The sequence below is a fragment of the Aegilops tauschii genome, chromosome 7, assembly GCF_002575655.3.
Source record: "Aegilops tauschii subsp. strangulata cultivar AL8/78 chromosome 7, Aet v6.0, whole genome shotgun sequence".
In the NCBI taxonomy this organism is placed as follows: Eukaryota; Viridiplantae; Streptophyta; class Magnoliopsida; order Poales; family Poaceae; genus Aegilops; species Aegilops tauschii.
In genome coordinates, this window is record NC_053041.3 from 614371554 (window position 1) to 614393229 (window position 21676).

Sequence of the window (21676 nt, forward strand, 5' to 3'; positions counted from 1 at the left end):
TAGTATACCAGATACTAATGGCGCACCAGTGGTGCGCCATTAGTAAAATATACTAATGGCGTGCTACTAATGGCGCACCACTAATGCGCCATTAATGGCCAAATTAGGTGCGCCATTAGTAGGCCTTTTCCTAGTAGTGGTGGGCGAAATAGATAACGCCCACACGCCCGGTACGTCAGGCCTCGTACCTCGTGGTCCCGCACGCCCCACGTGACACTTTACCGCGCGCGCGCAGTTGCCATGGGCCGGACCCTCGTCCATGTTTGTTTAAGTGCAGTTGCCATGTCGCTGAACTACGGTTGCCATGTCGGACAACTACAGTTGCCATGTTTGCTCAACTGCAGTTGCCATCTCAGGTCAAAGTTCCAGATTGCCTTTTTTGGACAACTACAGTTGTTGCCATGTGTGGTCTGGTCTACTGCAGTTGCCATGATTTCAAAACTTTAGGAGTTGCCACCTACTAACACTAGGTAGTTGCCCATGTAGCACTACAAAAAAAGGCATGGCAAAAAACATGTTCGGGTAAAAGAGAGAGTTGCCATGTGCTCACAAGCACGCTAGGGCAGTTGCCATGTAAAAAGAAAGAGTTGCTATCTGCTTACGTGCACGCTAGGGCAGTTTGCCATGTACCATACAAAATATATGGCAACTGACATGTTCGTGTAAAAAAAGAGAGAGAGTTGCCATCTGCTTGCAATCACACTAGGGCAGTTGCCATGTACACTGCAAAACGCATGGCAACTGACAGCTTGGGTGTGGGAGAGGAGGCAGGCGTGTGGGCGAGATGGCAAACGCCCACACACCAGCCCTTGTACGTGACTGAAAACTGGTGTGTGGGCGAACTGCTAAACGCCCACACACCGGCCCCTCCGTGTGGTAAAACGGATGTGTGGGCGACCTCTCTCACACACCACACACGCGAGTTGTCCTACGTGGCATACAAAATCAGCTAATTCGTGCCAAGATTCGTGCAGAAGTTACTGGACGGTGATGGAGGCGTGTGGGTGAGTTGGCTAACGCCCACACGTGTGGGCGTTACACTTTTTGAAAAACAATGGTTTTGAATACTTTGATGCGTTTGGCTCCTTGAAAAACTGAAGTTTTGTAAACCACAGTATCCCAGAAACCATGATATTTTTGATGTAGACCTCTTTTTCCTAAACCGAACGAAGCACAGTCGACGTCACCCTCTACGTCGACATAATTATACCTGATGAGATTGCCTCCTACTTTTCCTGCTTATTAGCCAATTTTGTTTGATCACGTACGTATAGTCGGTCTCTTTGGGTGCTTCTTCTTCCAGCCGGGAGTACAAACAGCGCACATACACGCACATGGAATTTTGGCCCGACTAGAAGTACACGCACGTATAGAAATAACTAGCAAAGATGCCCATGTGTTGCAACGGGAGAAAAACAATATATGTAAGCGGGTCAATATGCCACCATCTACTTCGGCGTCTGCCTATTACAACACCATTGCACGCCCCGTCCTCTCCGAGTCTAGTAAATGTTTGGCCTATTTCCTATTATTTGTAGTCGAAATAGTTCATAACAAATATCAACCACTTTCGATAATAATTATGGCTATGGTGGTTTCTCTATTCCACGTTAAGGTATCTTTGATCCAAAATCTTCTCATTGAAAATTCAGAGGGTTGATTCCATATGATATTCTTTCTAGGTGCTTTTATTGTATGAGTGACAATCATTCAGTCATCTCATGCCCATCCAAACTAATATTCTTTTGGTATGTGCATGATGATTGTCTCATGTGAAATTACATTAAGCTTACCTAGAGACCATAATAACTTGTGAACAGTAAATGATACATAAACAAATACATGCATGCAGTGTTTAGAATTGTTTGATAGACACACTGACACACATCTTTGTATATGTTCTCTGCATGCATAGATATTGTTCTGAGTGTTGATGCTCCAGTAGAAATTCGTACCTGAACATTCATGGTGATGGTCATGAACAAATCCAATGTAGCTGCAGAAATTGTCATGTAAAATTCAGAAAGGGGGAGCTCCTTCCTCACCAACACGCGAACATTCAAAAAGGGACTACTCTTCGACAGCGGCCGTGCGTAAGACGTCGCCGCGGCCGGCGGAACCAGCTCCTCGTCGATGGCGGTCGTACAGTGCATGAGTGTGGACTTACTGTGCATACGTGAGTTTGTTAGCTGCGTATGAAATCCATGTACGCATACACGTACTGTGCATACTCTGCCTTGTTCCTCTCCTCTTCTCTCTCTCTCCCTCTCTCTCTCTCCTCTACAGAGAGCTTGAACCTGCTGGCGCCGCTAGCCCTCGGAAGCTCCTCTTCGTCCTCCTACATCTACTTAAGCCGCCATGGACGGCCGCTGCGTCTGCGTTGACGGCGGGCGGCCCCGCCGCTAGCGACGACCGCATCCTCCACGCCTCCCTATTGCCCCTCCTCTCGCCCGGGCAGCGTGCCCCGCCCACGCCCATCATGTTGCTCGATGCCTCGCCGAACCACCCTGCCCGTGCGCCGCATGCACGCCCCTGTAGCAGGCCGCCTCACACACAATCGCACGCGTCCTCCAGCGGGCATCCCGTCTTGCCTGCAGCCGGCGGACCATTGTGCCTCTGCCGCCCGCTGGCTCTCTGCCCCGCCTCCAACTCCGACGCCTCGGTTGCCCCCTTTCCTCCACTTCCCCGTCTCCTTTCTGTCGACCCCCTCCTCCTTCCCTCGTGCGCCGCAGCAGGAGGGGAGCGCCGCGCCCCATCTCAGCCACCTCCTGCCCGAGCAGAGAGCTCGCACTGCGCCCCACCGAAGGCCGGCCTTGACCCGGTGCGCCCAAACCAATCCACGCAGCAGGCAGCCACCGAGGAGCCCGAGCTCCTCCCATGGACCCCAGCTGCAGCTCGCTATGAGCGCCGCCCCTCCCCCTCCTCTGTTTTTCCTCTAACGGAGCTGCTATTTTTTTTGGATCATAATCCAATGAAGCCTGGGAGAAGCCCATCACCATATCGGCCCAGTATGGCTGGCGTACGAAGTAGGAGGGACAATGTAGCACAAAGTAGCGATTCGAGTCGTTTTCTATACCGATGGCAACATTAGTACCACCTCGTTTATATTACAATTTTGTCCATACAAATCATAAAAGCGTATTATGACATGAGAAGAAAGCGCATTGTGACGGTGAACCCGACAAAGTCAATCCGTGCTTTATTATTAGGGAGAGATATGATGGCAACACTGCTAAGATTGTATTATTACTTTAATCTAGTTGATTAAGGAACTTAAGTTGCCACGTGCTCTTGGTCAATCATGTACGTCCTGGTTAAATACTTGGTTAAAACTTTGGTAAAACAGCAGCAGTCAAACACATGCAGAACTGAGAAAAATATTGGTTTGAAGTAACTGCAGTATTTCTTGCCCATTCATCGGAATACTACAGTTTCAATTACCACAGTTTTCTAAAAACTTTGCTGCCAAACTAAGCCTTGTACAATTACACATCCTGAAATTGCAAAGCTATTGGCCCCGACTTTATGAGAACCTACCAGAAATTGGTTTAGTTTAGATGCAGCAGATGTGTCGCTAGTTGATACAAATTCTGCTTCTGTATCTCCTTGCTGGCCGCCGATTGGCTAGCTTGGTGGCGCTTTTCAGATCCACGGGCAGTTGAGAATGCTGCCGGCGTTGTGGTGCCATTTCAGTCAACAGGACTGACCCAAAGATAGATGGTGGTGGTGGTGACACGGGGATCGATTATCCTGGTGCCAAGGGTGATCCCTTTTTCTGGATCAGCCAGGTTTGGCGATTGTTACATGGATGATCGTTTTTCTGGAACCATATAGTCAGATCCACTATTGTTGCCACTTCCCCAAACATTGAATTAGAGTCTGATATTCCACCAAAGTTATTTCGATCTTCATATGCCGTTGCTACTTCCTCTTGTTTCCTTCCCTAATCCTAGACGGCTAGGGTTCCAGTTCAAAAAAAAAAATTCCTAGACGGCTAGGGCAAACTCTCCCACTCTAGATTTTACGGCTCCGGCGACAGCTGGTGTTCCAATAGATGTTTTCGTGAATATTCGGCGAGATGGCCAATCTCCTGTCCCCCTGCTCGTGGGGAATCCGCTCCTGGGGCGTCGCTCCGTTGCGTCTGGCCCGTCCTCTAGGCACCTTTGGAGGGCGGGGAGTGTGACAATGTACATGCTTCCCTTCACTCCATAGGGCCTTTTCCTCAGTTGCAGCGTCTGGTGGCCCAAAATTGACTGGCTTCGCCAAAAGGCCTCATCTCCAAAGCCCGGCTCGGTGGACTCAGACTTCGATGACTCCCTAGTGACCAGGTGAGCGTTAGCTTCACCCTTTGAACGTCTCATTTACTCTCTCTAGTTCTTGAATTTACGTGTAGGAATTTAAGGTACATTGGTCGATGAAAGTGAACATCTATCTTATCTCCTTTCGTTTTAGCTAGCCATAATGGTACGTGCTTTGAAAGGTAGTTCTTTTTACTATAAAGTACTTACAGAGGGCACTGAGGCGCAGCCTCGAGCTAGGCGAGATTCTCTATTGTTGCTTCTTATTAGCCAGACCCCGCATCAGGTTTTCCAGGTGGAACAGTTCCGGGATCGTATGAATCTGCGACCCAATGGCTGAGATGTTCAGTCGACTCCCTCCCTCTTTGTGGGGGTCTGGACCCCTACGAGTGAGCAGAAAAGGGAGGATGAAAGAGGCCCTGGTGAACCGTCATAATAAGTGAACAAGTGTAAGCTTTGCTAGGTGTAGAGGGAAAATGTTCTCTACGTGAGATTGAGCTTGCAGAGAATGTTCTTCAGAAGCACAATAACATGATTTGATGAATGTCCCAAAATGACATGGCCTCTATAGCATGTTTAACTAGCGGCCGTGACCGGGAGATGAAGTAGTAGCGGGAGGAGAGGGGACACGAGGTTGTGGTCGAAGCCATTGCCATGCGACGTGCGCGTCAGGCATCAACGGGACGAGGAGTCCGGGCCGCCGGATATGCCACGCGTCATGCAGATGGGCATGTGCGCGGGGATCTCAATTCTCGAGCTACAACGCCCTCTGGTTAGGTCGATGCTTTCACCATGCCCGTCGCACCACCGATAAATTGTTGTTTACTAGCCATATGGGTTGCAATGCATGGCGTGGGCAGGGAGACTTTATCTTTCGATACATGTTTTTGTTGGCAGTAGAGAGCCTTTCATGTATTTTAAAAAACAAATCAAGTCATTGCACTTAAGTGGATTATTACAAGTGGCCTTGTCATCAATGCCGATGAACCACCCACTATTCGCAGATAATAGCCTGTTGTTTCCCATGGCCTTTTGTGTGTGTGTGTGTGGGGGGGGGGGGGGGGGGTCAGAGAGTATCTCAGGCTCTCAGACTCTTCAAACGTATTGTCAAGCTTCGGAGCAGAGGATAAACCTTAAGAAATTTTCGGTGTTCTTAGTAAGGGATGCCCACGTGTAGTAAGAGATGACATTACACTTATTTTGAATATTGAAAATGAGTCACGTTCTAAGAAATATTTGGGAGTGCCCACAGATCTCGTTAACTCGAAGAATAAAGTTTTCAAATATTTGAAGGATCTTGTCTGAAATAAAATTTGTGGATGGATGGAAAAATCTTATCTATTGACTATTGGGGTCAAGGAGGTCCTTATTAAGTCGGTTGCATAGGCAGTCTGGTTCGTGTTTCAAAGGCACCTCGCGATTTGTGCCATCACATTAATGCTATCAAGAAAAAATTGTGAGGACACCGAAGAGGATAGAGAAAGACTAGCTGAATATTGTGGGAGGTTATGACCACACCAAAGCACCCGGGGATTTTGGGCTTTAGGCTAGTCATAGTGGGAGTAACTTAGATAATAACATAACACATCCCAAAATAAGTTTACTTATGTGGCACCTAGTTAATAAGGAGAGAGGTGTTTGGAGTAACATATTATGTTACCATCATATAGCGCTTCCCAAGAAATGTTGAGTCTATAAGCTAATAAATGCAACCATATATGATACTACTTCTATGACACTTTGCACTATGAAGGTAGTAACATAGACTAGTGTCATATGCATGACACTAGTCTAAATTACTCCCCACTATGACCAGCCTTAGGAATATTGAACTTCTCGATCTGGCTTTATAGGCCTGGCGGCTTATCTAGGACACAATCTCTTTGAGTGCTCGCATGGCGACTTAAATTAGTTACTTCTTTGACGGAAAAACCTTATGATATACTCATCAAACGTCTTGGTAGTATAAAGATAATTACATCCATGTCTGTAGATCACCTGGTGATGACTACAAGCATCGAAATGAGCCGAAGGCGCACTGCTGTCATTGTCCGTCCCTCAATGGAGCCGGTTAAACCTTGTTATAGTAGGCAGTTGGGATGTCATTGTGCTAGGCTCCAAATGACCTGCACACTAGCAGAATAACCGTCGCCGATGAAAAGAAGTATAGATCGAAAGGATCTAACCTACAGAGAAACAAACGTAGACTTGATCCAAGAAGATCCACCGAAGACACCATCCTCTCATAATTGTATTTCCTTTACTTTTCAGAATCTGTTTAGTAGATCATTATGTTTTGGTGTGGATGGATCAGCTTACTAGTAACCCAAAAAAATGCTTACTAGCAGAAAATTAGATTGCATAAAAAGCTTATTTCATGCAACTATTTAATTCTGCACTCGAGCTCATCTGATCTCAGTGAACAGTAAAATCATACGAAATACTAGAAAATTTTAAATAGATCGGATTCTTTTTCATGGAAGATGTTTAAGTGTGTGATGCCCGTGCCAATTTTAAGTGCATTCACCCAAAGAAAATGCTTACTAGCAGAAAATTTTAAATATATAGAACGTGTTGCCATCGGAAGCGGTAACTCCCTTGATCATGGCCAAGCGCTTGCCGCCATCGCCATGGATCAGTGTCTTGGTCGTGCTCTCGACGCTGTGGCACGCGTGCAGCCCGGCCGCCGGCGCTGACCCGACGGCCGGCTTCACTGCCGTCGAGGTCACCGAGGAGTTCAAGCTCCAGAAGCCGTACGACCTGTCGCAGGAGCAGCCTACGAGCTCCGCGCCGACGGCCTGCTGCGGTTCTGGGTCTACTGCGACGACAAGCCCTTCCGCGCCGGGAGCCCACCAAGCCGCGCTCCGAGATCCTCCTCAACGTAGGAGTAAGTCGCATCAATCTCTCACTATGATTGCTTAGAAAATTCGCAGGAGCGCTCGTCCTCGCATGCTCACGGTATCGCCATGCGTTCGTTCAGCTCGGGATGCGGGACGTGCGACTGTGCGAGGTATTAGTTGGGGTGGTTGAGGGGATTTTTATTGTGTGCACGTGACGGCCTGAGACGCCGTGGGAGCGATTGTTGGTGTTAGACGGCGAAGCGGTTATGACGGAGTTTTCTACGCCCCGTTTGCTCCGCGTCAAGTACGGGATGGCACGTAACGTGCGGTGCGTTTGGTAGTGGGCTGGACCGGCCGCGCGTTTAACAATAATTGGATACGTACCACGTCGGTCGCAGCGTAACATTTGTGCTATGCTTGAGGGCATGTACAATAATTGATAAGATAGTCTTATTTTAAGTCTTGCATTTAATTTAAAGATGATAAAAAAATATGTCTACAATGGATCATCTCTTAGCCTTATCTTCAATAACTAGTTATTCCTAAAAATATGGTGAGACATATTGTGCTAAGAGATCATCTCTTGTCTTCTTTTAAATAAGAGAAGACAAATTTTTTCTTATGATTTCTTTCTTCTCCACCTCATCATTTATCCTACGTGGCAATCCTAAGATAGAACTGCTGTACATGCCCTGATCACCAAGCTTCAAGTGACCTTTCTTTTGAGTTACTAAAAAAAAGGTGACATTTCTTTTGTATACACTACAAGAAATATGTCAACTTGTGACCCTCACTATTGGCCGCTGAAAGGTCATAGTTTTTCATTTGCGACCTTTTTTGACCAAAAACAGAAGGTCAAAAGCTGGCAGTCGTAAACTGAAATTAACAACCTTCTGTAAAAGGTCGTTGGTTCTTTGACCAAATTTTTGGTCACTAGCAACCTCCCCATGCCACGTAGGGATCCAGCGTGCCAAGCTGACGTGGATAAGAATCAGCCCGGTCCAATTCGACGTTTTACATGGGCCAAGCCCACTAATACAGCCTTTTTATTGTATATTTTTCTGTTAATTTTCTCTAGCTACATGGGCCTGGCCCAACAATTTGGCCTTTTTATTTTCTAGGGCATTTGCGGTCCATTTCTTTTTAATTTCCAGTTTTTTTTCAGCTCCAGTAATGGGTCCCAATTGTCAGATTTTTCATGGCAGTGGTTCCACATCGCTTTTTCATAGCTTATTAATAAGCAGTATATATCAAACAGAAAGAAGAGAGAAGCGTATGAAAATCTTCAAATAACAACCAAAATAGGTTTATTACAATACATTCTGTACGGAACAGAACATATGGAACTCCATACACTCGTTCACATCACAACAACTAGTTTAACCGTCAAATATTGCATGCCCAGGAACTTCAAACTTCACCTAGATAACCATACAATATTCCACACAATCACAAATATTGCGATCGACAAATAAAACGCTCTGCCAGTGTAAAGCTAGCTACTCTTGGATACCACGGAACATGCTCTTCAACATAGGAAGAAGTCATCAACGGAGTTCTACCAACGACACAAGCTCCATTCACCTACAAGAAAAGAATGGAATATCAAGTACTTGGATCGTTCAAGCAGATTACAACCAACATATATATGTACATAAGGAAATATGATGGAGCAAATCTGAAAACAAATACATTAAGTAAACAGCCCAACCGATGAGTGATGACGACAAGCAAAGAGTATAAACCCAGGTTTGGACATAAATAGTGTCAACTCAAGCAGAACATAATAAGGCAGTAAACACGTGGGCATTTTCTCTTTGACCCTCTTCAGATCAAATCATCTACATAGCTTCAATTTTCTTTGTGCTTTACAGCAAAGCGCAAAACTAAGGAGAGCAAGTAGAGCAAAGCATAGTTGATGGTGGAGTGGTGAATTACTTTGATGGCGTACTTGATGGTGATGCCGCAAACAACATTTAGAGCTAGAATGAGAATTAATATACTATAAGCATACAAAAGAAAATAATTTCAGCGAAATCAAAACCGGTGATGAAAACTAAATAATAGTGCAGCAGATTGGCTCTTAGCATGGAGGAACATCACCAAATTAAACAAGATGGGTTTTCAAGTTTTTAGACAAGTATTCATGATTACAGTTTGTTATCGTCGTCCAAATTCACGAACATGTATAAAATTAATTAATACATCTGAATGTGCTACCACTGAAGCAAACATGAGGCCATGAAGCATCAGGCCAGCCATGATTTACATGTTTACCAATGAACAAACATGATACATGCATCAAGCATCAAGCATTAGGCGATGAAGCATCTGTCCCATTTGTTCAACAAGACGAGTACATACCTGACTCCAGGTTGATGCGATGGATGAGACTGTACTTGAACATCTGGTCCAGGGACAAGCTTGCTAATCCAAATCGAACAAACAAATTCATTAGGAGGAGATAGGAGAGACAAGGAAGAAATGAAGTAAACATACATACATGTCTATATATAAGCAGCAGAAGCAAGTAATCTAAATACATCCGCTTTCTTCCTCTACAACACTAACTACAGCAACATCAATCATAGTACACAAGGAGCAGCAGCAGCAAGCCGATAAAGAAAGCTCAAGATTTGTGTCTTTTGCAAGTTTTAGCACACTAGTACATACGGTAAAATGGAAGCACCGCTGCTGGGTTGCAACAGCCAACAAAATAAAAAAATCTATACACACGCACAAAATTAAGCAATGGTTCCGTCAGCGTTGTAGACAAAAAGAAAAATTCATCCAATGGTCCCCGGTGCCGGCGCAGTCCAATGCGCGGCGCCGACGGCTGCATACGAAGAGATCGAAGCAGTGAGCGAGGGGATGGGGCCGCAGTCCAAATCTGCATGAAAAAGAGACATGCTGTATAATGGTTGTGGAGCAACAATAATTATGAAAATATATTGCTTAAGTGCATGAAGGACCAGTAATCAATAACATAATTGAGATGAAATTAAATAAAAATGGCCTTTGAAATACTATGCAAATGATACTGATCACATGCACACCAAATGGCCTTTTTTGCGGAAAAAAAAAAGAAAAGGCACTCAAGTAGGCAGTTTGAAAGCATTAAACACGCGATGTCCTCTCGAAGCTTCAATGGAGCTTGCTAACCTCCATCTATGTTTACAATTATTATATCAGAATCACATCAGTACATGGTGCAGACTACAGATGAACATCGTCTGACATTATGTTCATAGATAAGTTACTCATTAGATTCATCTCATCCACCAATATGATAAAAGTGAAAAACGTTTCACATTATGAGATTTAGTTGTTTTTACCAGCCATATGATGATGCCACTTGTGCCCCTAGTGCTGCAAGGTTAAGCATTGCAACTGTGCACTGCCTTGATTACATATTTTGTAACCACAGCCCCAAAAAAATGTAAGTCATTGACTCACGATCAAGCATACTAAATGGTTTTTTCAAACACATCCTGGCTTTCCCCAAACTGAACTTACTAGTTAAAGCAAAGCTATCGGCACAAGATTCTGACAGAAAATGGCCCACTCCAAGCCATCCAAATCATAAACAATACACCATGGGTACATAATGATTCCTACCGAGATTCAGTTTCAGTTGAGCCTAAAATAGTCTGACAGTCCAAGCGCACACGTTTGGCTTGGGGCATATCTATACTCTAGATAACAAACAGTATGACTTCTTATAAATAATAACCAATAGTACTGCCCCCAGATGAGCTGCTCATACATAACTATAAGTCAACTAACAGCTACGTATAGATGATGATAGGCCATCTGATGTCTCAGTATTTCCCAAAATAATTGAGCTCAGGTTCAACATGGGATCAGCATATATATACCAAGACTTGGTGCGAGAATATGGCACACAAGCGAAACCACATCACACTATTTTTGGCAACAACAATGGGCCGTCTGATCCCACTAATGATTCCCAAATCCTAAAAATAGCTGTCACCCATGAACCAGCATGTCAACGTAGCACCTAAGATTCCAGTATCTGGACTAGCAGCACAATCTGCAAGAGCCAACTATATCAAGAGACATACTACCGAGTACTGACATACCACCAACTTGCTACGAAAGAAAGAATACATCTAAAAAGTTCTACCAAAAGAGAACCACCAAAATCTAGTTCTAGTCAGATTACGCAAGTATTGACATTTCACAAACGGCGTCGCTCTGGTGCTTGACGACTCTAGATAGCGCGGGGGTGCCATGGTGGTGGTGGTGGTGGCGTCCTCTCCGGCGACCGGCAACCGGTGGTGGTGGCGGGCCGGGGTGGGAGCACCGGGAGAACTCGACAGATCTGACCTGGAAACCCAAAAGAGCAAATAAATTCAGCGCGCGAATCGAAGCAGAAGAGCCTCCCTGCGCGAAACCGCGAGGCGGGGGTAGAATTAAGCGAGGAGGGGAGGGAGGCGGGGCTTGGCCGACCTGCTCAGAAAACCAGTGCCGGCAAACGTCAGCGACCAACGAGGAGGAGGATTGCGGCCGCGCTGGCCAGATCCGGAAGGCTACGTACCTGCGGAGGGGCCTGCGGCGGCGCCATGGCGGCGGGCGGCATCTACTGCTGCTGCTGGCCGGCGGCGTGGCGGGAGGAACGCTAGCCGCTGCCATGGGGACGGAGCTCCAGGTCCAAGCCCTTGCGGATCTGGGAGCCGCCGCCACCGCCTGACCTGCTCGCGCGCACGATCTCCCTCTTCTCTTCCGGTGAGGTGAGGGGAGGTGAGGGAGGGGGAGAGGGGGGAGCGCCAGCGGTGAGGTCAGAGGGAGAAGCGGCAGCCAGGATCTGGTGCCGGAGGTGGCGGCGGCAAGGGAGGAGTGCAGCGCTAGGGTTTGCGCGAGAGAGAGGAGGGCAGGGTGGGGTTCGCGCGAGAGAGAAGGTTTGGGTGGGGATTTGCTTCCGTCGGATGGGATGGATCGATGGCGGATGGATGGACTGATGTTTGCCAGGTCATCGATCCAAGCCACTAGTGACTCCACCAATCAGAATTAAGCTTAGGTAGTTTTTTTTGTTTCTCTTATGATTTTCACCCTCTAATTCAGGGTAAACCTTCAACATATTAACCACTTATAGCTTGCTAAAATGAACAAATAGTGAGCACATATGTGTATCTTGGGATAACAAACAATGTTGATTTGGGGAGTTATCACTTTCATTGCACAAAAGAGTCATTTTCCATTTTTCGAGTGCCCCAAATGAGGTTTTTTTGTGAATAACCTACCAAATAATTATTGCAAAATTGGACCAAATCATTTTTATAAAATACTAGGCCATATTTAATGCACAATTGACCAAATTATTGGGTGTAAAAAGTTTTGATCCACCTCTGGTGAAAAAGACAAATTTTCGTCGATTCAGCACGAAGCGGGTCAAATTTGAACTGCGGTTGCCTCATAGTTTGCTATTTATTTTTTACAAAAATCATTTCTAGGTACAAAAGTATCTATTTAATCAGAGAAACACCAAAAAATTCCAAGGTTCAACCACTAGCTAGGAACAGTCATTCCCGCCGTTTTGACCGCATTTTGAAACGGGCATAAAAAATTCAAAAAAAAATAAAAAATTGGAAAACCTTCGCATTGTGTCATCATATGTGACCAAATTACCAGGAAAATTAATAAACTTGTAATACGGCAATTCTTTTGAAAAAGTGTTCTCAGAGACGAGCTATCATCTGTGGAGATCAATGACTTTCAAGTCAAATGATCAATCTTATGGCCACATTCATTGCCTAGTTTGTTCAAATGATATCATATTGTGCATAAGGGTGCATATTGGAATGGCAAACAATGTTGCCTAAGGAAATTTTCATTTTCTTTGGACGAAAAAGTCATTTTCCATTTTTCGAGTGCCCGAAATGAGGTTTTTTGTGAAGAACCTACCAAATAATTGTTGCAAAATTGGACCAAATCATTTTTCTAAATTACTAGGACATATTTAATGCACAATTGACATAATGGTTGGGTGTAAAAAGTTTTGATCCACCTCTGGTGAAAAAGACAAATTTCCGCCGTTACAGTTGGAAGCGGGTCAAATTTGAACTGCGGCTGCCTCATAGTTTGCTATTTATTTTTTCCAAAAATCATTTCTAGGTACAAAAGTATCTATTTAATCAGAGAAACACCAAAAAAATTCCAAGATTCAACCACTAGCTAGGAACGGTCATTCCCGCCGTTTTGACCGCATTTTGAGACGGGCATAAAAAATTCACAAAAAATCAAATTGGAAAACCTTCGCATTGTGTCATCATATGTGACCAAGTTACCAGGAAAAATAATAAACTTGTAATATGACAATTCTTTTAAAAAAGTGTTCTTAGAAACGAGCTATCATGTGTGAAGATTCATGGCTTTCAAGTCAAATGATCAATCTTATGGCCACATTCATTGCCTAGTTTGTTCAAATGATCTCATATTGTGCACAAGGGTGCATATTGGAATGGAAAACAATGTTGCCTAAGGGAGTTTTCATTTTCTTTGTATGAAAAATCAATTTTCCATTTTTCGAGTGCCCAAAATGAGTTTTTTTTTTTGCGAATGACCTACCATATATTTGTTGCAAATTTGAACCAAATCAATTTTATAAAATACTAGGACATATTTAATGCACAATTGACATAATGGTTGGGTTTCAAAAGTTTTGATCCACCTCTCGTGAAAAAGACAAATTTCCGCCGATTCAGTAGGAAGCGGGTCAAATTTGAACTGCAGCTGCCTTATAGTTTGCTCTTTATTTTTTCCAAAAATCATATATAGTTACATAAGTATCTATTTAATCAGAAATACATGGTTTGGTGGTGATACGTCGGTGTTTGGATGGTGGCCCAGGGCCCCAACTCGAAAGCGCGTAGACTCGCATGCCCGCCGCGTGGTCACCGCGTGACCGTGGCGTTGCCATGCGTTCTGGGTAGCCTAGGCATGTCAAGTAGGTTGGGCACTCCCCTGATAGGTGTCAGGAAGAAGAAGGCAATATAAGAATCTCACGAGGAGACTGAACTAAGCTCAAACATGAATTAGCACCCAAGTGTTTGATTAGTGGTATGGGAAATGTGCATGGCCAATGGGCCTGAGTTTTGGCCGAGGATGATCATCTACTAAGGACACTATCTTGGAAAATTTGCAGCTCAAATGGAGGAGCCTAGGTGTCACTTGCTTTGCAACGTACCACACTGGACAGAAATATGAATGTTGAAGCCACACTCACATGTATTGTTAGATGGGGCTCAAATTTTGTGGAGAGCAATAATTTGGGAATATAGAAGATGTGGCAAAAATTCAGTTCATTAGGATATGCCTAGCTAGTACTTCCTTCACAACAGTTCGAGTTGAACAAAAACTTTAGAAATTTGCCGAGGAAGATTTACCAGGCAAATGGAGTTGAATATTTTCATGAGGCAATGGTTTGGATAGTAAAGAATGCCCAATTTTTTGGGAATTTTGGGAATGATAGAAATATAGGTTGCTTCACAACCTAGGGCAAAAATTGACACATGGACATGACACATAGGCAAAACTGATGAGGTGGCGCCTAGTCATAGCAATAAGTACCAATGCATCCACGTTCACAACCTCATGACCATTTATATTGGTCGTAATCAGGTAGAAATAAGGTCATTGGCCACTCTTGTCTGCTTTGTGACCATTTGGTGTAAGCAATTTCAGGGTTTGAGCCCTTCCAAGCGAAATGGCCATTGATTTACGACCAATTCAGCTGGGGTCACTAAGAGAAGGTCACAAGTTGACATATTTATTGTAGTGATACAATCAATTCTTTCTTGTTGACAAATTGCTAACTTTGCTTACATGTTCTCGTTTCAACTGAAGTACAAGCTTTGCTTACATGGTCTCGCTTCAACTGAAGTACAAACTGCTATGGTACATAATCAGCGTTCTGGGCATTCATGCTTTCAGCAAAAACGTGTTTGCCTATGAGTGTTTTACTGGCATAACCTTTGAACCTGACATTGTCATAGGAAATCAACCGCTATGGGATTCAAGTCACCAACAGCGCCTTGTCCTGAAACACATGGTATTCACCCTTTGGCAGCAGGTAAAACTTGATTGAAAATATTTTTTTGTTTGAAAATCATAGGAGATTTTTCCTAATTGACCATGCAGCACGCTCCTGTCATGATTCTATGTATAGCAATTTCATTAGAATAATCTTATGTCCATAAGTTGAAAAACTGGACGTATGTCAAAATTCCAAACTATGCCTAATTCTCATGAATGTGCCTTAAAAACACTCTGCGTTCCAGCTTGCAAAAAAACAGTCAGAATTGATCAACAAAAAAGTGTTTCAAGAATCTAACATTTATGCCTGACTTGTGAACATCTTGTCAACTGGAAATGGTTATCGCTGAAAGAACCCTACCGTCTGGAAATGAAAGGCCGTAGTATCTTAAGGAACTTTGGGACAGGGAAAGGACTGAAAAGCAATGGCATGTCAGGAGCTGTTCGAGTTCTGGAAGCGAAACTGGACAAGTTGTACCCAAACAGAGCTCCTGGCTGGATGAAGATAATAGACCCATGCTTTGCGGTAAGACGCCCACAAGCACTTTCAAACTTGGGTTTTCACATTTGAGCATGACGTTGTTCCTCTACTTGAAATTCGCTTCTCCAGGACGAAATGATGTACGATAGCCTCAATCGAAACCCAGAACGATTCTTCTGGATGTTCAGGCAATTCAAATCATGTACAATGGCATCAATCGAAACCCAGAATGATTCTTCTGGATGTTCAGAGATTGCTTTTCGTCTTTGCCCATGGAATGCTCTATGTTTGGTGTGGACAGGGCGATTCCATTGCAAGCACTGTTCAAATCTACTTCTAATGTCTCTGGAGCATCGCCGGCATCTCCAATGCTCGACTCAGCGGCCATACATAGCAGAGGCTGGCTTGCTTCCCCGGCCACCAACGATTCTACGGCAGCGAGAACCGTTAGGGGAAATCTAGAAAAATAAACCTCCACGGGATTAAGATCCGAGTCTACATACAGCGGGTACTACTGGGAACAAAATTTTGTAGCCGCAAGCCATACCTGTCAACCGGATCAGAGAGGAACTCGAATGCGTCATCTCCGGCCTCTATCATCGCCATCGCGATAGCCATGTGGTTCTTGTCTTAAGCAGCGCACGAAGGGAGAGGATAGACAGATTGCTTTTAGACTACCCACAATGGGAGTAACATAGGTAGTTTTTTTAGAAAAGGAGGATGACCCCCGGCCTCTGCATCTGGGAGATGCATGCGGCCACTTTATTGATTATTCTCGAGGACCTTACAAAGTATTACAACAATATGATTGAATCCTCCATTTTGGCTACATATGCCACTACTCCTATCCATATGATGAAGGGGTGCTAGCTGGGCCAAATACCCAGACCACTCACTTAAGCCTATCATCAAAAGCCAGAAGCCCCAGCCGAGCCACATACCGGGTCTGGGGCATAAACTGGTCTGACGCACTCACATGTGTCGTCGCCGCCACCCTCCACAGGTCCGTCTTCAGAGCAGATATTGAGGTTTCTACCTTGTCAGGCCACTCTGCCATCAATGCCACCATGACGCCAGCCAACTACCTCCTCCTGTGCGAGTCCATCACCGCGCATCGGGCGCCGAGTCTCCACTGCGCCACGCCACCGAGATCCGCCGTCATCAATGTGTAGGATGAAGCACCGCTCCACCAAAAACGCCGCCCACTGGTCCCTCGATCCCGTGTACGCCTCCAAGAATGACGCCCCCAAGGAGGAAACGACACCAACACGCCGCCGTCATCCGATCTACTGATCTAGGGTTTCCCCCGAAGGTAGCAGATAGAGGTCTGGAGCTTCTCCGCGGCGATGCCTTCAAGAAGGTAATGACACAAAAGAGTGCCGCCAACGCCGGTCTTGGCATCAAGCCGAGAACGAGGTTTTCACCCGGATCCGCTCGAAGAACCTCCATCAAGCATCGTGTGCACGGGTCGCCGCCGATCTGAGCCGCCGCACATCAAGCAAGCCGCACTGGGCAGATCAGATCTGTCCGGAGGGCAAACCACGCATGGCGCTGACCCAACCACCAGGCCCTCCATGCCGCCACCGCCGATCCGAGGTCAGATGGTCCATCGCTGCAGACCATAGGTAGTAACATAGATTAAATAGATGATGTGGCAAGCAATAAATGAAGAAAGAGAGGCATGTGGTAACATAGCTAGTTATTAGACTACCCACAGTGGGAGTAACATAGGTAGTAACATCACACATATCTAGACTAGTAGAAAAAGGGTCAAATGTGAGACACATTAGTCCCGGTTTGCATTTGAGCCGGCACTAATGTGTCCATTAGTGCCGGTTCAAACGGCTAGGCGGGAGATCTTTAGTACCGGTTCAGTGCGAACCTTTAGTACTGGTTCATGTCACGAACCGGTACTAAAGGGGCTGGGGCCCGGCCAGCCCCTTTAGTACCGGTTCGTGGCATGAACCGGTAGTAAAGATGTTGTGGCAGAGGCTGTTTTTAGTCCCACCTCGCTCCCCTAGCAAGATTTTTACCACCTTAAATATGTTACTTCTCAAACTATCACAAGCACTTGGTCGTCATTGAACTCTATGTGTAGAATTTGTGGTCGCAATATGAGTCTTCACCGGTTTCTAAACCGTTGAGGACTCATATTGACAATTCAGATTGTACACAAAAAGATCATTGATAATCAATGTAATTTGTATGTATATTTTTACAATGTTTACGCCCTCACTCTCTCCACTCACTCGGTCTCCCACTCAATCCCCCGCGCCGGTCCTCCCCGTCGGCCGCCCCTCACTCTCTCCACTCACTTCAAAACTGGACGCACTTCGTGTACAAACTGGACAATCTCTTTCGGAGTATCAGGGTTTCGGACGAGAACTCATCTGTTACTCAGGCACTTCAATGTTTTTTAAACTTATTTGAACTCCAGACTATTTTTTTGTTCAATATGCAGCATTCAAAGCGACGTCATCAATTTCCTGCACGTTCTGACATCATTTGCTGTTTTTCAGTCATTTACCGATTTGTTTAGAGAGCTAAATGACCGTGAAATTGAAAATCACTACAAAATGAACTCTGAAAATGTTGGAACTTGGCATGGTATCATCATTTCACCCGCATAGCATGTGAAAAAGAGTAGAGAGGGTCACGGCGAAAACTGGACGCACTTCGTGTACAAACTGGACAATCTCTTTCGGAGTATCATGGTTTCGGACGAGAACTCATCTGTTACAGGGCACTTCAACGTTTTTGAAACTTATTTGAACTCCAGACTACTTTTGTGTTCAGTATGCAGCATTCAAAGCAACGTCATCAATTTCCAGCACGTTCTGACATCATTTGCTGTTTTTCAGTCATTTACCGATTTGTTTAGAGAGCTAAATGACCGTGAAATTGAAAATCACTACAAAATGAACTCTGAAAATGTTGGAACTTGGCATGGTATCATCATTTCACCCGCATAGCATGTGCAAAAGAGTAGAGAGGGTCACGGCGAAAACTAGACGCACTTCGTGTATAAACTGGACAATCTCTTTCGGAGTATCAGGGTTTCGGACGAGAACTCATCTGTTACACGGGCACTTCAATGTTTCTTAAACTTATTTGAACTCTAGACTATTTTTGCATTCCGTATGCAGCATTCAAAGCGACGTGACCAATTTCCAGCATGTTCTGACATCATTTGCTGTTTTTCAGTCATTTACCGATTTGTTTAGAGACCTAAATGACCGTGAAATTGAAAATCACTACAAAATGAACTCTGAAAATGTTGGTGTTGGGGAACGTAGCAATAATTCAAAATTTTCCTACGTGTCACCAAGATCAATCTAGGAGATGCTAGCAACGAGAGAGAGGGAGTGCATCTTCATCCCCTCGAAGATCACTAAGCGGAAGCGTTACAAGAACGCGGTTGATGGAGTCGTACTCGCGGCGATTCAAATCGCGGAAGATCTGATCTAGCGCCGAACGGACGGCGCCTCCGCGTTCAACACACGTACAGCCCGAGGACGTCTCCTCCTTCTTGATCCAGCAAGGGGAGAGGAGAAGTTGAGGGAGAACTCCAGCAGCACGACGGCGTGGTGGCAATGGAGCTCGTGGTTCTCCGGCAGGGCTTCGCCAAGCACTACGGAGGAGGAGATGTATCAGGAGGAAGGGGCTACGCCAAGGGAAGGGTATGGCTGCCCTCCCACACCCTCACTATATATAGGGGAAGGGGAGAGGGGGCCGGCCCCTCTAGATGGATCTAGAGGAGGAGGCGGCGGCCAGGGGAAACCCTAGATGGGTTTGGGCGCCCCCACCCCCTAGGAAACTTGCCCCCCATGCCGGGAGGGGCGGCTGCCCTAGGGGTGGCGCCCCCACCTCTCCTGGTTACGTGAGAGGGGTTGGGAGGGGCGCACAGCCCCTTAGTGGGCTGGTTTGCCCCTTCCCCTTGGCCCATAAGGCCCCCCAACGCTTGCCGGGGCCTCCGAAACCCCTTTCGGACATGCTGGCCATAGCCTGGTACCCACGGAACAATTCCGGACTCCAATACCGTTCGTCCAATATACCGATCTTCACCTCCGGACCATTCCGGAGCTCCTCGTCATGTCCGGGATCTCACCCGAGACTCCGAACAACCTTCGGTAACCACATAATATTTCCCATAACAACTCTAGCGTCACCGAACCTTAAGTGTGTAGACCCTACGGGTTCGGGAACCATGCAGACATGACCGAGACGTTCTCCGGCCAATAACCAACAGCGGGATCTGGATACCCATGTTGGCTCCCACATGTTCCACGATGATCTCATCGGATGAACCACGATGTCGGGGATTCAATCAATCCCATATACAATTCCCTTTGTCTATAGGTATGTTACTTGCCCGAGATTCGATCGTCGGTATCCCAATACCTCGTTCAATCTCGTTACCGGCAAGTCTCTTTACTCGTTCTGTAACGCATGATCCCGTGGCTAACTCATTAGTCACATTGAGCTCATTATCATGATGCATTACCGAGTGGGCCCAGAGATACCTCTCCGTCATACGGAGTGACAAATCCCAGTCTCGATTCGTGCCAACCCAACACACCATTAGAAATATGCCCTAGAGGCAATAATAAATTGGTTATTATTATATTTCCTTGTTCATGATAATCGTTTATTATCCATGCTAAAATTGTATTGATAGGAAACTCAGATACATGTGTGGATACATAGACAACACCATGTCCCTAGTAAGCCTCTAGTTGACTAGCTCGTTGATCAATAGATGGTTATGGTTTCCTGACCATGGACATTGGATGTCGTTGATAACGGGATCACATCATTAGGAGAATGATGTGATGGACAAGACCCAATCCTAAGCCTAGCACAAGATCGTGTAGTTCGTTTGCTAAGAGCTTTTCTAATGTCAAGTATCATTTCCTTAGACCATGAGATTGTGCAACTCCCGGATACCGTAGGAATGCTTTGGGTGTACCAAACGTCACAACATAACTGGGTGGCTATAAAGGTGCACTACAGGTATCTCCGAAAGTGTCTGTTGGGTTGGCACGAATCGAGACTGGGATTTGTCAGTCCGTGTAAACGGAGAGGTATCTCTGGGCCCACTCGGTAGGACATCATCATAATGTGCACAATGTGACCAAGGAGTTGATCACGGGATGATGTGTTACGGAACGAGTAAAGAGACTTGCCGGTAACGAGATTGAACAAGGTATCGGGATACCGACGATCGAATCTCGGGAAGTACTATACCGGTAGCCAAAGGGAATTGTATACGGGATTGATTGAATCCCCGACATCGTGGTTCATCCGATGAGATCATCATGGAACATGTGGGAGCCAACATGGCTATCCAGATCCCGCTGTTGGTTATTGACCGGAGAACGTCTCGGTCATGTCTGCATGGTTCCCGAACCCGTAGGGTCTACACACTTAAGGTTCGATGACGCTAGGGTTATAGGGACTAGATATACGTGGTTACCGAATGTTGTTCGGAGTCCCGGATGTGATCCTGGACGTCACGAGGAGTTCCGGAATGGTCCGGAGGTAAAGATTTATATATGGGAAGTCCTGTTTTGGCCACCGGAAAAGTTTTGGGTGCTATCGGTAACGTACCGGGACCACCGAGAGGGTCCCGGGGGTCCACCAGGTGGGGCCACCAGCCCCAGAGGCCTACGTGGGCCAATAATGGGAAGGGACTAGCCCCTAGGTGGGCTGGGGCGCCTCCCACCAAGGCCCAAGGTGCCCTCAAGAGGAGAGGGGGCAAACCCTAGGAGCAGATGGGCGCTAAGGCCCACCCTAGGTGCGCCCCCCTCTCTCCCCCTTGGCCGCCACCCAGATGGGATTAGGGGGCTGCCGCCACCGCTGGGGAGGGAACCCTAGGTGGGGGCGCAGCCCCTCCTCTTCCCCTATATATACTTGAGGTATGGGGGCTGCCCAACACATGATTTGCTCTCCCTCTTGGCGCAGCCCTACCTTCCTCCCTCCTCGTCTCTCGTAGTGCTTGG

At 45.9% G+C, this 21676-nt stretch overlaps 1 protein-coding gene and 1 pseudogene across 3 annotated transcripts; one reads left to right on the forward strand and one right to left on the reverse strand.

The window, feature by feature from the left end:
- Positions 1-6902: 6902 nt before the first annotated feature.
- The window catches only part of LOC109744110 (citrate-binding protein-like), a 38883-nt pseudogene continuing 24109 nt past the window's right edge, over positions 6903-21676 (forward strand).
- Positions 8407-12081, reverse strand: LOC120968346 (uncharacterized). Of its 3 annotated transcripts, XM_073505403.1 has the most exons (5): positions 11700-12081; positions 11337-11488; positions 9879-10028; positions 9503-9565; positions 8407-8722 (listed from the first exon to the last, which is right to left on the reverse strand). In XM_073505403.1, exons 1-3 carry the CDS (start codon positions 11792-11794, stop codon positions 9925-9927), a joined length of 351 nt encoding a protein of 116 aa, XP_073361504.1. In that variant the 5' UTR covers positions 11795-12081; the 3' UTR covers positions 8407-8722; positions 9503-9565; positions 9879-9924. The 3 variants fall into 3 exon arrangements, 2 of the variants coding, with proteins under 2 accessions (XP_073361504.1, XP_045087004.1); XM_045231069.2 differs by lacking the exon at positions 11337-11488 and having other exon boundaries at positions 11700-12058; XR_012189855.1 differs by lacking the exon at positions 11700-12081 and adding an exon at positions 11612-11699 and having other exon boundaries at positions 9503-11488.

Coding starts and splice junctions, on each gene's coding strand:
- LOC120968346 (XM_045231069.2), bottom strand. CDS start 11,741: ATGCCGCCCGCCGCCATGGCGCCGCCGCAGGCCCCTCCGCAG. Junction 10,029..11,699: donor CGCCGCAGGCCCCTCCGCAG/GTACGTAGCCTT, acceptor TTTTTCATGCAG/ATTTGGACTGCGGCCCCATC. Junction 8,723..9,502: donor TCGCATCAACCTGGAGTCAG/GTATGTACTCGT, acceptor CTTTTCTTGTAG/GTGAATGGAGCTTGTGTCGT.